The sequence below is a fragment of the Nyctereutes procyonoides genome, unplaced genomic scaffold (genome assembly GCF_905146905.1).
Source record: "Nyctereutes procyonoides isolate TBG_1078 unplaced genomic scaffold, NYPRO_anot_genome, whole genome shotgun sequence".
NCBI lineage: Eukaryota > Metazoa > Chordata > Mammalia > Carnivora > Canidae > Nyctereutes > Nyctereutes procyonoides.
In genome coordinates this window covers 38,059,414-38,076,910 of record NW_026575046.1, presented here as the reverse complement: position 1 = coordinate 38,076,910, position 17,497 = coordinate 38,059,414, and the positions used below count along the sequence as shown (strand labels likewise).

The window sequence follows — 17,497 nt, the reverse complement described above, 5'->3', positions numbered from 1 at the left end:
CTCCATGCAGAGAGCCCAATTTGGGACTCCATCCCAGGTCTCCAGGATCTTGCCTTGGGCTGAAGACAGGCACTAAGCCACTAAGCCACGCAGGGATCCCCCCAACTCAAATTTAAACAACAAATAGAGTTGTTGGTTTCAGTCACTACAAATGCTCTGAGATGGGCAGGTGATTAGGTATAGTTGAGTCTTCATTCTAGATATAGCACTTAGCTGTCCTTTTCATTCAGTCCCCTCTGTATCATCTGAACCCTCAGGCAGACTTCCCTCAGGCAGCAAGACTGGCTGCAGCAGCTCCAACCTTCATATCTACATGTGGTAACCAAGACTGGCTGCAGCAGCTCCAACCTTCATATCTACATGTGGTAACTCACAAAGGGAAAAAGAAGGGCACTTCTGGGAGCATTGTTGGAAGGTCAAGGAGGCTTACTTTCCAGATGCTCCTTATACCTCAGTGACCCCAGTGGGTCACATGTTCAAACCTGAACTAATCCCTGTGAGCAGGAGATGGGATTATGCTAGCTAAACTTTACCTGAACCACAGTTCAGCATAAAGACAATTTCCCTGGAGGCATATCTGCTACCCAGAGAAAATGTAAAATCCAAAGGGAAAAAAATAATAATAAGGTAGTTTCTAAGAGAAAGAGGAACAGATATTGGAGAGGCCACCTCTATGTACTCAATACCATCATCTAAAAATATATTTGAGCCTAGGCTCTTTGTAAATTGCTTTCTACATATTAACAGGAGCATATACTCTTGGGGACATTCTGTAATTATCTATCTATCTATCTATCTATCTATCTATCTATCTATCATCTACCTATCTATCTCTCAGTAAAGTTCTCCTAACTCTGAAGTGGATTGATTCTATAAAAGACCCCAGAAAAGGAAGCTAGGAAATGCTAGGTAAGTGTCAGTTATCTTACCTGATGGATGCTGAAGGACACTTTCTTTTGCCAAATACTGATGACACATGATAAGATGTCAGGCAAAGAATACAAGATCCAAGAGGATGATTTGTTTTTAAAGAACAACATAAAAGCTTATATCTCCAGCATTAGCTCTACCCATTTTGTCTCAGATTCACACATTTGAAAAATGATGCCTTTGTATGTGTGTGTCTGTGTGTGTATGCATACACATGCATGTAATTGAATATTGGACCCTTAGAATTTTGCTCAACCCAATCCCATGCATCATGCAGCCCAGACTTGTTTATACTGTGAGAGACTCCTTTTGCAAACAGCAGAAGCCTTGTTAACAGAATTACAATCCTGTTAGAGCATTTCTTTTAATATAGCGACTGTGCCTGTGGTCTAAAGATGACCCATTAATCAGATTTATGGAATGACTTCAAGAAGAGATTAGCTTCAGAATTGTATTAGCTTAGTTTCTCCCAGGGCTCCGCTTAATGAATCTAGGAACCATACCCAGCAAGAGATTTCTATCCTTCCATTCAGCTTAGATTTTTATTTGTATTCAGAAAACATGCAGTAAGGAAGCAGGGGTGTGAACCGAAGAGATCTATGACAGGTTTATCTACATATTATAATGAAATGAAAGCCCTCCAGTGTCTCAGCAGCTGAGCACTCATTTGTTTTCAAATATTCATTCAGGACCTAGTGTGTGTGCACCACATGGTAGACCCTGAGTACACCCCAGGGGCTCTCAGTCCAGTGATCACAAGGAAATTGTAAACAGTTCCAGTGTCCCATGCCTACGCACAAAGGGCCACAGTAATTCTGCCTGTGGAAAACATCAAGGCTGAGGGAAGGTTTCCCTGAAGAGGGCACATTTCAAGAGGCATCGAAAGATGAGCAACATTTAAACAGGCAGAAGGAACGTATTTTAGTTCATAGCCTGACTGATACGGGAGAGCTTAGTTCTTTGTCTCAGAGTCAAGGGATGAATCTCGTGGATGTGGGAGAGTGAGTAAGGGCATAGAAGTTCATTAAGCTAAGATACAGAGAAAGCTCTCAGAAGTGAGAGGGGTTGCCACTGAGGGCTTGTAGGGTTGATCTTTTATTGAGAGCCTACTCAGGGAACCTAAATTCTTTTAACATATCCACTGATATCACCATTGAGTAAGGACTGGTGATAACATCTTTAATGGCTTACTTCCTTTGTAGAGTCTGATGATTTTTTGTTGGTTACAAGTAGCTGTTAAACAAGACACCCTCCCTGCCCACACCTTAGGGCAAAGTGTTCTGTCTTGTTCCCTTATCTCTGGTTTCCTTAACACCTCAGCATTTTGGGGATTTTAGGAAGTCTGCTTCCTTGGCCCCCTACCTCTCCCTGATTAGCCTCAATTGTCCCTAACTCCTGATCATGAGTGAACTAAAGATTTTATGTGTGGCTTATGCTGGTATCAAAAGACCAGGTCAAGGGATCCCTGGCTGGCTCAGCGGTTTAGCGCCTGCCTTTGCCCAGGGTGCGGTCCTGGGGTCCCGGCATCGAGTCCCATGTCAGGCTCCCGGCATGGAGCCTGCTTCTCCCTCTGCCAGTGTCTCTGCCTCTCTCTCTCTCTCTCTACGTCTATCATGAATAAATAAATATAATCTTAAAAAAAAAAAAAGACCAGGTCAAGAAATGTCAGAAATTTAGAAGAATAACTCAGAAACTTTAAAATTCTGGCTCTTCTGCTAATACTTGGGAGATTCTTTTTCCTGGAAGTCAGGTGGCCGCTATAATAGGCAAATAATTCCAGATGTTACAGGAGAGTAGTCAGCCTTTTGACAGCATAGCACTGATGGCATGATTTCCCAGCAATGGCCAGCTCTGTTGGGAAAAAAAAGAAGCCTGGCCTGCAAACTCTTTTTATTTGTATGTTAGTCCCCTTTTATGCCAGAGTCCCCATTGGAAAGCCTAAGAATGTGGAAACCAGAAGTCCTGATCCTGAGTCTGCCACTAATTAGCTGTATGATTTCAGTGAAGTCACTTAGGCAGTTGGGGCCCCGTTTGTCTCATCTTTAAATAGTGATCATAATCTCTATGTTATATTTGTGAAAAGATGTGTGTTTGACTTGCAAAAGATGTGCGTTTGACTTGCAAAAGATGTGCGTTTGACTTGCAAAAGGGCTTGAAAATAACAGAGCTATAGAAATAAACTATACAATGTGTTGTAAAAGAGGGTGAAAAATGAGTCTCAAAAATGGCATTTAAAATGTGACCTCTTACTGGATGCTTGGCATCATGGACTTTGGCATCAGACCTAGGATTGTCCCAGAACTGCCACTTACTAAACTTGTGACTACATGTAGTGACTTGATCGCTTGAACCTTCATTTCAACATCTGTAAAGTGGGAACATTGCTAGCACCTATTTCTTAAGTGCCCTGGGGATGGAATGAGATCATCTTTTTTTTTTTAAGATTTTATTTATTTATTCATGAGAGACACAGAGAGAAAGAGAGAAGCACAGACACAGGCAGAGGGAGAAGCAGGCTCCATTCCATGCAGTGAGCCTGATGTGGACCTCGATCCCGGGTCTCCAGGAACACACCCCAGGCTGAAGGTGGCACTAAACCACTGAGCCACCCGGGCTGCCCGAGATCATCTTTATAAATTGTTTAACACTGTGTCTGCACCATAAATCATACTATGTAATTTTTTTTCTTAATTTCCAGTGACTTCAACTCTCATTTTCCAATGCCAGGCCCAGCCTGGGTCTAACTTTCATGCTACACTCTCCACACATACAAGGGAGGAATCATTTATTTTGGTAGTAAAAAGCAAGGCTCTGCTCCCTCATTTCTCTTCTACGGGGCAGAACCTGAAATTGAGAAACTCTGGAACTGAGCCATCCTTCTCCCTCCTCCCTTTCCACAGCATTCTTGAGCACACTCACACCAACACTTACATTCAGGCAAATGATCCAGATGGCCTCAGTTAGCCCAGAGCCAAGGGCACTTTGTCCAACCCAACTTCTAACATAGAGCATGCATTAGAATATCATCCTTGTGTGGCATTAATAAAGCAGCTCTTTGGGCCCCATTTCACTATTATTTACTCTAAGTAATAGCTCTTTGGGAAACCCAAAAGAGATGAGTTGATTGATAAGGACAGAATTCAGGCTTTGCCAGGATTATTCTAACCTCAAGACACATAAACACACCTTCACTCTGAAACTACCTTCACGGGGTTGCTGTGGGTACTAAATGAGAGAACGTATGTCAAACGCTTAGCGTATTGCCTGGCATTCGTAGCATTCAGAAAATGTTAGCTAAAATATTGCCGAAGAGGGTTCTAAAGTCTTGTTAGCCAGGAGTTGCCATGACCTTGACCCAAGAGGATTAAGGAAGAAATGCCATTGGCTGGCATTTGAAACCACACAAGAGAAGACAAACTCTTTAGCTAAAGAACTTGAACTCCAAGCTCTTGAACATAGCAAAATGGGCCTGAGGGAAGAATCTGAAAAATGCAGACAAGAGAGAAACATCTAGTGTCATCTGAAGCATGAAAATGAAAAGCACCACTGGCTGGAGTTTACAGACCAGCAGACCATTGCATTCATCCCACACATCTTTGCTCTGCATTTGGCATCACCAAACTAGGCTCTGCTATGAAGCGTCAATTTTACAAGTTCCCACCCTATTCCCACTGCCTCCCCTGTGCTCATAGAAGGCCATAAACTTTAGGCCAATTCGGCTTGTCATTTCAGGATAGAATGCATTAGGTCTTCTCCACAACTCAATGGGTAGAAGAGTCATAAAACAATCCAAGTGTCCCTGAAGCTCTGCCCTCATGTCAACAGGCATGACTTACATTTTGGCAAGTGAGGATTTATGGCCTGTAAAGGAGCTCACAATTCTAAAAGGTGAGGCTCCTATTTTCATCCCAACTCCAATTGATTCGGTCACCAGCTTCTGAGGCTTCATCTGCTTCATACTTCACTCCCAAACAGAACGAAGAGACCACATCAAGCCATGAAGCTCCCATGCCTGTCACTTCTATGTTCTGGTAGACATATCTATGCGACCTTACATAATTTAGATAACGTTTCTGGGCCTGCTTTCTCATCTATGAAATGGAGATAATGGTAATAATAAAAGTTGTTTCATTATCAGGCAGCTAAATAGTAATGTATCTTAAGTGATGGACCAAGACAGATAAGCATATTGTGTTGTGTTGTGTTATATTGTATATTATCAGAAGTCTCCTCTGGTGAGTCCATAACAAAAAAAAAAAGATAGATTAGATGCTAAAATGGCTAAAGGTTAGGAAAAACTTCCCTTCTTCTGCCTCATGTTCAAGACAAATCTATACAGAATCAGTTGCTAAATGTTTACTGAACACTTCTCCACACACTAAACACCCCATCAGACCCTATGTAGTAACAGAAATATAAGGCTCAGGATCATACTAGCTCTCCACAAGCTTATTATATTGTTGAAAGTAAAAGATACACCAAACAGTTAGGAAATAGGACCACAATAGGCCAGAAAATGGGGCAAAGAGAGATGTATCACTGATGCTCAGTGCCGAAGAACGAAAGTAAAAGGTAGCATTTGGATCTGCAGAGGCTCAAGGGAGGGCATTTGGGGTAATATCTTATGCCTTCGGTACTCCCAGGCTGCTTCTCCATACTCTGTGAATGTGACCTTGATGGATTACACCTGTGACTCTTGTATCCCCTAAGCATGGTGTTTCCATGGCCATCACTGCTTTGTACCATTCCATGCTCCTTTCTGCTTTCTGTGTGTCACAGTCATGTGCACAAAGAAGTCAAGGGTTGGACTACTACTCCTTGGAGCTTCAATACAAAATGAGACTCTCAGTATAGAGAAGGACTTTAATAACAAATATGACTGGTTGTGTTAAGCCTCATTGTCTCCTGGGTGAGGTCACATTAATACATATACCCCAGTGACACTCAGCCTCAAACTGCTGATTTGGGACATGTCGTCCCACCCTAATTTCAAGCCTTCCTAGATATGCCTAGGAATACTTAGATATAAGGAATATCACTGTGTCCCTCAGTATTTCCAGCCAAGCCAGAAATCAAAGTATCCTACCATTCCTCTGGCCTCCACTGTCCCCTTCTGGTACTTTTCTTGGTCCTGTAAACCTGAAGCCCTATCACTGGGGTCTGTAGCTGACAGGTGGATACAGAGGGCAAGGAATAGCCAGGCAGGGGGTACTCACTACCCAGACTTAGGCTGTCTTTAACATAACTGCTTTGCTTTAGCTTCTGTTCCATTTCCTGAGGCCAGGTCAGGGTCAGAGGCCACACAACCCTTTATCCCTTTGTCCCTTTTCAAATCTTCTACACCTCTTGCCAGGTTCCTCCCACAGGAAAAAAGAAAGAAGAAAGAAAAAAGAAAGAAAGAAAGAAAGAAGAAAGAAAGAAAGAAAGAAAGAAAGAAAGAAAAGAAAGAAAGAAAGAGAGCACCTCATTCATATGTGTTCATAAAAACAGACAATTACACTATCTCTAGTCTACTGTCTCCACAGCAGTGACCCTGTTTGCTCCAAGTTAAAATAACTACAATGATAATCATAGCAGCAGTAAATGCCATTTGCTGTGCAATCATTAAACACTTCTCATATATTATTTTTGTTAGCTCTCACTATAACCTATAGAATGTATTTTAGCTGTCCTATTTGATAGATGAATAAATTGAGGGTCAGACAGTTAAGCAGTGGGTTCAAAGCAACACCACATGTAAGAGATAGTTCCATAGTTCCAGGTTTCAAATCAGGTGAGCCTGATTCCAAAGCTTTTGACCACTCTCCAGTACTGCCTCTACCTCAACATATGACTGGCAAAACAATTCTATATTACAAGTATTCCTGAGCCAGCCACAGGGCCATTGGTCCTCTTGCTTAGCACCATGGAAAGAGTAGAGGTTCCAGTGCAAACTTTGTGACTGTGTACCTTGGCCATGTCACTCCTAGCCTCAGTATCCTTACCTGAGTAATATGAGTAGAATTGGAAATCCATCAAATCCCTTTGGCACTGATTTGTTGTTTTTGTTGTTGTTGTTTTTATTAAGACTTTATTTTTTATTAGAGCAGTCTTAGGTTGGTTCACAGCAAAATTAGGGGAAAGGTACAGACATTTCCCATATATCCCTAGCTCCCATTCATGCATAGCCTTCCTTATTTTCAACATCCCCCATCAGAGTGCTACATTTGTCACAATACATCATAACCACCTAAAGTCCATAGTTTATATTATAGCTCACTCTTAGTGTTATATATTTTGTGCATTTGGACAGATGTATAGTGACATATCCATCATTATAGTGTCATATAGAATTGTTTGACTGCATTAAAAGTCCTCTGCACTCTGCCTTTACATCCTTCCCCACCCTACCCCTCTCCAACCCCTAACAACCCTTGATCTTTTTATGTCTCCACAGTTTTGCCTTTTCCAGAATGTCATATACTTGGAATCAAACAGTATGTAGCCTTTTCAGATTGGCTCCTTTCACTTAGTAATGTGCATTTACAGTTCCTTCCTATCTTTTTGTGACTTAATACCTCATTTCTCTTTAGTGTTGATTAATATTTTCATTCTTTGGATATACCACAGTTTATCTCTTCACCTACTGAAGGTCATCTTGCTTGCTTCCAAGTTTTGGCAATTATGAATAAATCTGCTATAAACATCCATGTGCAGGTTTTTGTATGGACATAAGTTTTTAACTCCTTTGGGTAAATACCAAGGAGCATGATACTGGATTATGTGGTAAAAATATGTTTAGTTTTGTAAGAAACTATTGAACTTTCTTCCAAAGTGGCTGTACGATTGTACATGTCCACCAGCAATGAATAAGGGTCCTTATTGCTCCATATCATTGCCAGCATTCCGTGTTGTCTGAGTTCTGGATTTTGGCTCTTCTATTAAGCGTGTAATGGTATCACATAGTTTTAATTTGCATTTCTCTAATGATATATGATCTAAAGCATCTTTTCATATGCTTATTTGCCAACTGTATATCCTCTTTGATGAAGTGTCTGTCCAGCACTTTTACCCATTTTTTAAATTGAGTTGTTTATTTTCTTATTGTTGAGTTTTAATTGTTCATATATTTTGGATTATAGTCCTTTATCAGATGTGTGTTTTGTAAGACACATATTTTCTCCTGGTCTGTGGTTGTGTTTTCATTCTCTTGACATTTTCTTTTGCCGAGCAGAGGTTTTTAAATTTAATGAAGTCCAGCTTATCAATTATTTCTTTCATGGATAGTGCCTTTGGTGTTGTATCTAAAAAGTCATCAACACACACAAGGTCATTTGGATTTTCTATGTTAACTTCTAAAAGTCTTTTGGTTTTGTGTTTTGCATTTAGTTCTATGATACATTTTGAGTTATTTAGGGAAAGGGTGTAAGATGTGTGTCTAAATTCATTTGTTTGTCTGTGGGTGTCCAGTTCTAGCACCATTTGTTGAAAGGACTATCTTTGCTCCATTGTATTGTCTTTGGTCCTTTGTCAAAGATTACATATATATTTCTGAGTTCTGTCTTCTGTTCTATTGATCTGTTTATCTGTTCTTTCACCTGTACTACAATGTCTCGATTACTCTAGCTTGAAGTCTTGAAGTCAGGTAGTAATAGTCCTCCAATTTTGTTCTCCTTTATATCATGTTGGCTATTCTGGGTCTTTTGCCTCTTTATATAAACTTTCAAATCAGTCTATTAACATTTGCAAATGAACATGCTGGGCAGGATTGATTTTAAGGATATACTTTTCTGGGAGTTTGTGCCAGTATCCAGAGCCCTAAGTCTTCAATTGGCTGGATTAAATCCCTCTTTTCTGAGCTTGGGGTAAAGGATTCAATATTTAGAGTTTCCTGTGTTTGTATATTGTGTACCTGGGCCCAAGCCATAAAATGCAATCATGGGCATAAAATGGGTGTCCCAATTGCATGAAGGAGAATGCTGGGGCTGGGAGAGCAGGGGGTTAGCACTAACCATGATATTAATAATCATTGTCATCACTGTTGTCACCATCATCATCATCATCATCAAAGAATCTTGTATTTATTGAATACTTACTAAATGCAAAGGCCTGAGTTCAGTCCCTTTCCTGGATCATGTCATCAATCCTTTCAACAACCTTCTGAGGCAAGTGCACATATTACTGTCAATTGAAAAAAACAAAGGCTCTGAGAGGTTAAATAACTTGCCCAGGGTCACATGGTTAATAAGCTGTGAAGCTGGAGTTCAAACCCACTCTTAACCCCTATACTGCACTGATTCTCCCTAGCATTCCTCTTTCACCCTGGTGTAGTAATGCTGACCATTCTATATCCAGCATTCAAGCTTCCAGAAGGATAGCTAAGGTCAGCTCATCATCCTGTTTTGAATAGAAAGTCCCACAGACAACTAAACCTGAAAAATCCTCTCTACTCTAGTTCCTTGAAACTCTTTCTGTAAAACCCACACACTTGAGAAATGGAGCCTTAAGCATTCTCTCCTCCCCCTTTCACCTGCTTCCCCATGGCATCCAGTTGGTTACAAACCTCTCTTGCTGTTTATTTCCCTCTTAATAAGCCCCATCTCCTCTCGGAAAGCCATTTAGCACGGCACCACTTAATTTCTCCTCGAAGCAGAATCTGCCAGATGGAGTCTTTGTCCCAGGCCATGTTGATTTGTCTTATTTTTAAACAGCAGTGAGCATCCCATGAAACTAAAATAGCAGTTGGTTCCCAGGTGTGACTTACTGAGCAGGGAGGTGATCAAGAGCGTATGGACTCATCCACCTGAGGCAGCCGTTCCAAATGACTTCCTCAGGTGGCACCCAGCCAGCTGCTGGCCACATCTGGATGTCATTTGATGCAGGGGCACGCCACTTTTCCGCGTCAACTGAGTTCAGCCACTCATCACCTCCTCTGGTTGTACCCCCTTGGGCTGTGCATCCTTGCCTTTTCCACAGACATACTCATACTTCTGACATTGGGGAGACAAAATGGACCCCAGAGGATAAAGAGACCAGCACAAAGTGGCCAAATGATAGAATGAAATGTCTCATTTTTTACCCTGATGTCTCATTTTTTTATTCCCAAACATTCATTTAAAATCTGTCTTTTATTCTATAACATAACAATGTTTGGATTAATATAAATATAATCCATCAAATTATGTGCCAGCTAAATTACTAAACCATATCCTCCCCCCACACACACACACAAAACATGTTTTTTAAAACTAACATCCCAAAGTCATGTTGATTCTGTAGCTTCATTATCCCAGGCACACATAATAGGGTGTGTGCCTCTGGTTTGAGAAGCACACTCATGAAGATGGGCAGTCTTTCTTATGGAGGGAATGCCTACAAGAGGGACTAGGAATGTTTCTTTACTGCCACATGTCATCCTAAGGATGAGAGGATTAATCTAAAGGAAAGACAGAAGTGATTATTACTAAAAAGGCAGTGACTTCCCTGGGATCTAAGGAATAATAGAAGTCAGAGGCTGATCTGACTTACAGCATCTTGGGTGGCTCCTCTGACCTCATTATACCTATCACCACAATGAGAATTGACAAAACAATAATCTAGCTCACCTCACAGAAGTGACTGCGTATATACCATAAACACATCTCCATAACCCTCCATCTTCATCACCTTAAAGCTCAGATCCCATAATAAGCATTGGAGTCCTTTATTATAAGGGGGAAGAATGAGATTCAGTGTTCGTGGATGGAGGTATGTTGGCCTTGCCTCTTATATGCCTATGTTTACAGCAATCCCAACCAGCACTTGCAAATCTTCTCAACCAGTGTGCTCTGGAAGTATTGGCAATTAGTTAAAGGCATTTTCCCTAAACCCAATCTCAAATACCAAATATAATGCTGAGATTATAGCAACCAGTTGATACCTACCATGCCCAAAGGCGTCATCTGACAGGACACGGAAGTCAAAATGGGGAGGTAGAGAAGAAGGGGGACAAGTTGAGCGATAATCCTTTATTCCTTGGAGTAATTTTGCTGTAATATTTAGGAATTTTTTTGTTTTGTTTTGTATTAAGCACCGCTCAAAAAGAACAACAACAAAAGCAATAAAGCCAGTCTTTCTTTGACCCTGTGAGATTCCTTCTCCCATGGAGACTATGGGCCATTCCAGTTCCTTTAAGTAGCCTTATACTCGAACATTTAACAGGTATTCTTAGGGCCACTATGAAGAAAAAAACAAATCCTTCCCTGAATCAACAGAAAGACCATGAATTATTTGATAATAATATTCACATTCCTGATGGAAGAGTATCTACCCTAAATATATCAATAAACAGATAAGTATATTTCTGAAATATCATTGAGAAAAAATATGGGGGGCTGTCCCCATTCTTTACAGGAAAAATAAGTGATAAAATAAGCTGATGGAATCAAAAAGTGTTTAGAAACCTGTTAAATGTCCTTCCATGGAAAGAAGCACCATTACCAAAATGCTACAGATATATTTGCCCTTAAATACTGAGAAATGGTCTCAGTAGTCATTTGGATGATATTGCCCGTGGACTGATTGTAAGAGTAGCTGCTTTGCTATGCTTTCTGGAGCCATGGGAATTTCCACAGAATTCTTTGGGTCTTTATCATGGCAAGGTGCTCCCCAATACTAATGTCTCTGATTATTTTATAGACTCAGATCAGATCTTCCCTTAGTTGGCATTTCAGATGAGAGCGCACTCATTTCAGGGGATTAGGGGAGTCCTGTTCATGGATATTTTATGGTAAGAATAATGGAGTCTTAGGAAGGCTTATTTGGGGTTCTCTGGAGGGTACCAAAGTAGGAAAGAAGACCTCAAGTCCTTCACCTCCTTAGGGACTTTTATGAAGTCAAAAGAGAAAAGCAAAATTCCAGTCATATCTCTTTCTCTGTGAAAGAGTAGTCTTGTCATCGCCAGGACACCCAGATTCCAACAGAAACAGAAGCAATAACATGCCCAGAGGCGCTCAACACCAGTGGAGAAAAACAGCCGCGCCTGGGCTCAGAGGCACCCAGCTGCAAACCAGCTGGGTTTGGTTGAAAAGACCACATGTAGAATATTGGTTGGGTTCCAAATCCCATATTTAAAGAGGAACATTTCCAAATACAGCCTTAGACAAAACACCCACCCTTTAAGACAGGTATTAAAACTATCATACAAGAGTAATGAAGGGCACTTGGAGAGTTAAATCTGACTTGGCAAATCCAAAAGGCTTCAGGGAATATTTGATGAATGTCTTAAAATATTTATAAAATGGTAGAAGATGGAATAGATCACATTGCTCAAGAAAGCAGATATAGCTGAATATTTGGTGAAGTAGAAGGAATATTTTCTTAAACTTAAAATGAAATGTGCTCCCTTGGTAGTAGGGAGTCCTTTCACTGGTGGTGTAAAAGCTGAGACTGCCATACCCCCTGAGACCTGAGGAGACAGGGGAATATTTTTGAGGAGGTAGGATCTCCAAGCAGTAAAAACTGTGGAGTTGGATGTCAGGATGGACCTGGACTCAGGTTTCAGTTGTTTTTATAAGACTTTGGGAAATTTTTCTTGGACCCTCAATTTCCTCATTTGTGAACTGGGTCTAACAATATCCATTCCAGTGGGTATTATTATGCAAATAAAGTATTAACTATCACTAGTGCCTGGCACAGTAGAAACGCTACATTTGTGATTATTGCTGCCACTATTTATCTGCTTGATAAATTGGGTGGGAAGAGAAAATTCATAGTTTCCTGAGATTTCTTTAGCCTTCTGATTCTATGAGCATTATGAGACCCATCCTGTTAAACTTCCTGAAATCTTTCTAATTTCCTGACTGCCCAGAGTTTTCTGTTTCAGCACCACCTCACATCTTCCTACACAATGGTGTATACCCTCACTTTCCTACTGCACTTTCCTCTCCTAATCAGAAACAATTTTTTCTAAACAATTTTCCTTGCAATCCTGCTTTCTGTAGTGATAACTGGCTAATCTGGAAAATGATGTATATTAAGAGTACTAGAATCATATGATTATGTAGTCACCTTTTCCCTTAATTTTTTTCTTCTTCTAGAAAGCAAGGCTGAGCACAGTACCTAGTCTACATCCAGCAGTCAATCAAAACTCTAAATGATGAGGACAGATCTTCTGCTAGTGGGATTCTATAGGTCACGCTTAGCTTTTCTAGAGAGTTATGATCATTTGGTGATCATTTGGAGCAAGATAGAATACCAAACAGTCTTGTGACAAGCTGCTTGGGGGATGTTTAGGCACAGGTGGGGACCTTCTTCCATTCACTTATTAATTTTCTAGAGAAACTTAAAACTCACTGTTGTTCTCCCACCCAAGAAAAGAGAGGAGTTACGTGCAGAAGTGCTGGAAGGATGTGCGTGTGGGAGACTTCATCCAAATGCAGTGCAACGAGATCATCCCAGCAGACATACTCCTCCTCTTCTCCTCAGACCCCAGCGGGATCTGCCACCTGGAAACTGCCAACCTGGATGGAGAGACAAACCTCAAACAAAGACGTGTTGTGAAGGGCTTCTCACAACAGGTAAGGCTCTTTCTAAGATCTTCAAAGGTGAGGTCAAAGGGAAGAAGCAAGCCAACTCTACTGGAAAATTGAATTTAACCTGGTGGCTAGAGGAGAGAGTAGGAGATGCCTCCTTTTCCCAAGCCTTAGGTATAGTTAATCTTCCTAGCAAGGCTTTTGATGGGTATCATCCCATTATCACAGATGGGGAAATAGGCTTAGGAAAGTTAAATAACTTACTGAAAGCCTCAAAATTCCTAAATGGGGGCTCACTCTATTTAAGGAAATTGTAGTCTCTGCCCTAAGCCAAGGAGTCTACTACCTGTTCAATTACCCTTGGGACTAACCAATTTCTCTGTGCTTATGCAGTCCTTGCCCATCCTGCTCAGCTCTGCTCCCTCCACTTCTCCCTCTGAATCTTCTCCAATACTACTTTGACTCCAGCATAAGCTATAGGAAGGTATTGTTATCTATTTTTCCACTTGTGTACATCTTACTTTCCCTCCTTGAGAAATAAGGAATGATCATCAACACTAGTTAACCCCCACACTTACATGTATGGTGCCATGAATATCATAGAGAAGTCATTATTGTTTGCTGGTTAAGAGCCCATTCTCTGGAAGCTGACAGAACTGAACTCAGAGTCCAACCCCACCATTTATTAGCATTCTCACCTCGGGCAAGTTACTATTCTCTCACATCTTTATTCCCTCATCTGGAGAATGGATACAAAAATAGTACTTCTATATTAGGGTGATCCTGAAGACTAAAAGACAGGTGTAGGAATTACTTAGCATGAAGGTAGACACATAGTAAGGAATCAGTAATTGGCAGTGAATGTCAATGGCGTTCAGACGCAATATGTGCTGATAAATTGAAATCGGGTGTGATATTCCAATTTTCAATTAAAGTTCCCCTTGAAAGCGTTGATTTTCAATCTGGAATCTTCCTCTGCCCATGGAAAAGAATACAAATATATCAGTTTCTTCACTCTCCCAGCCTTCAGCGGGAGATAAATTAAATGAGTCAGGGGATTTAGTGGAAAGAAGGCAAGTGCCCATTCCTCAGAGATTCTCATGAGCTAGAGTTCACTTATCTAGATTGAAACTTCTTGAGAGAAGACAACTTGTCATATCTCACTTTGCCTTTCTCCAAGCACTGGATGAGCAGTTCTCACAAAATCACTTTGGTATGAATGATTCAGTTCCTCAGAAGTCTATTCTCTCATCCCTACATAGTTCTCCCCTAGTTCTGCTGTGAAACTCAAATGAGATAAAGATAGGAACAAAATATAGGGTTTGGTGCATAGTAGGCCCACAATACATGGTCTGTGGTTGCTACTTTGGCTATATTTACTAGCCTGGGCATATAAACCACCATGACCACATTGCTGCCATCTGCTTTTTCTTGTTATTTCACATGTTTAGTATTTCCATTGGTCTCCAGGCTCCACCTGAGTCAGCCACTGCACTGGTGTTTGATTCTGAATTTTCTCTCCTTTGTTTCTCCTTACCACATTCACCAAATCAACCTAAAGTTTACAAAAAAGCAGGGCAGGATCAGGGGAAAGTTCACAAAGCCATTCTAGATGCACAGCAAGCTATTTCTTGGCTCAGGGCCCTGTGGTATGCCATCAAGATCAGAGGCTTTTAAGCTTCTTTAACCCTAATTTACAGTAAGAAATACACACTATTGAACACATGCACACATAAACACACATAACGCATGTGGATGTGTGTGAGATGTAGAATTGCCATCTGAGCCATACTACATGCAAATCACTCTGAGACTTTCTATTCTACTTCATTTTTTTTTTTTTACAAAACTCTGAGAGAATTGAAACTTGTATTTGCCTATGATGCTTACAAATCTTCCCCTCAGCAGTCCCTCCCTAACATCCTCATCACTGTTCTGAGGCCTCTTGACTCTCTCTGGCAGCACTGTGTTGTCAGAGTTTCAACCAGCCACTTCTCTTTTTGTCTTTAGCAACAACTCTCAAATGGTTTCTTGTATGTTAATTAGTCAGATAGTTTGGGAATTGATTGGAATGAAGAGCCAGATGAAAGGGTCATTCACACTCCAGTGCAGTAGACCAGGCAATTTAATAACATGTCTCAAACTCTAACCCTGAATTCTCACAGGGTACTTGGCATAATGACTTACAAAAAAAAAAAAAAAAAAAAAAGTTCATTTGTGAAGAGAAGATTTATTTATTTGAGCTTCAAGATTTTAGGTGACATTTTGTTCCTTTATTCTCCCCCTCACTTGGCTTAAGTGTGTTTTTCCACTACTATAATAATAGTTATAATAATAATGATGCACTTTTATTAAATCCTTACTGAGTGCTCTGCATGATTACCTCATTTATCCTCACAAATCCCCCATAAGGTAGGGCTATTATTGTCCCCATTATACACATAAGGAAAAGAAGCATAGAGAGGTTAAGTAACCTGTCCAAGGTCACTGAGCCAGAACATGTTGGAACAAGATTCAAAGCCAAGTTTGTCCAAAGTCTCAGTTCTTAAGGTTCATAGTAGCTCATCTCCCTGGCCCTTTGACTATTACCCAGAGTTTACTCAGAGATGCTTACTTGAAAGCACACTTTACCATTTTCAATATTCTTTCCACCTATAAGTAAGATGTGCCGGGAAGGATAAAAGTAGGCTTAGCCAGGTCCCTGAAAAGGAGAAATTTGGGCTGTTCTTTGCTACCTTGCATCTCCCTTCCGTCAGTGCAAAAAGATCTCTGAATATAGGCAGAATTCTCTTCTAACTCTATACTCTAGCATTTCTCAAATGTGTTGGACAAACATTGATGAGAATTACAGGAAAAATATATGTTGTAAAATCAAAAAGCAGAAGATAATAGGTTACAAGGGGAATATAAGGGAAGGGAGAAGAAATGTGTGGGAGATATCAGAAAGGGACACAGAACATAAAGACTTCTAACTCTGGGAAATGAACTAGGGGTGGTGGAAGGGGAGGAGGGCGGGGGGTGGGGGTGAATGGGTGACGGGCACGGAGGGGGACACTTGACGGGATGAGCACTGGGTGTTATTCTGTATGTTGGTAAATTGAACACCAATAAAAATTAATTTATAAAAAAAAAAAAAAGAAAATTAGCATGAACAGATTTCACTAAGTAATAAAAAAGTGACATTTAAAAAAAAAAAAAATCTTCAAATATTTCAAATAGTACTGCCAGACTTCTCAGGTAATTTCATAAGCCCCAACGAGGAAAGGGGACAGGTACTAGTACGTAGCATCTCTAAACATTTAACCACAGAAAACTTTTATTCCAAGAAACATACTCTAGGACTACTGCAAGAGACATAGGATCACAGTTTAGGGATTTGCTCCAAATACATTGCAGGTGTTCATGATGTACCATAATCACCACAGGGAGAAACTTTTTAAAATATACATGCATTCTTCCCCATTATCACTAAATTATGGCTCACTAGGACTGAGTAGGGATTGGTTATGCATATTTTTTAAATGTTCCCCTATATGATCTTCACATGAACCTACCACCTACCACTCCTTGAAGACCTGTAAAAAAAAAAAAAAGGAAGGTGTCACCTCAAGCGCTTACAAAAAACACTTTCAATAATATGAACAAAACTACTATCTTTGTGCTTCTTACATATGCTAGTACTTTTGCATGCATTGTCTTTTAGTCCTTGCAACCACCCTGTGAAGTGGATATGGCTATCCTCATTTTACAGATGAAAATTCTGATGAACAGAAGCAGCAAATTTTGCCATTGTCTCAGAGAAAGTTTTGAGCATCTACAGATATGATTTGTTTGGAAATTTGATATCTTAAATGGAAATTTGATATCTTAAATAAGAAGTATCAATGGATTTTCTTAATTGTCCCTCTAAACCCCCTAGTGGCTATAAGACCTTCACCAAAGAGTTTTTACTAAAAGAGATTTCTAGAAACTTCCCACCCATCTGTACTGGTAGTTCTTGCAAAACAAGGTTCATTGTCAAATCTGATTGGGATTTGACCCTCTTGTAGGGTCCAATGTACATTAATGGAGTAAGG

At 40.4% G+C, this 17,497-nt stretch overlaps 1 protein-coding gene across 4 annotated transcripts in view; it reads left to right on the top strand.

The window, feature by feature from the left end:
* Window positions 1-17,497, top strand: part of ATP10B (ATPase phospholipid transporting 10B (putative)) — a 311,023-nt gene that overhangs the window by 214,612 nt on the left and 78,914 nt on the right. For all 4 annotated transcript variants that reach the window (XM_055325826.1, XM_055325828.1, XM_055325830.1 and 1 more), the window contains one exon: window positions 13,262-13,466. In XM_055325826.1, the coding sequence (XP_055181801.1) occupies window positions 13,262-13,466 (205 nt within the window). The remainder of the gene's footprint in view (window positions 1-13,261; window positions 13,467-17,497) is intronic.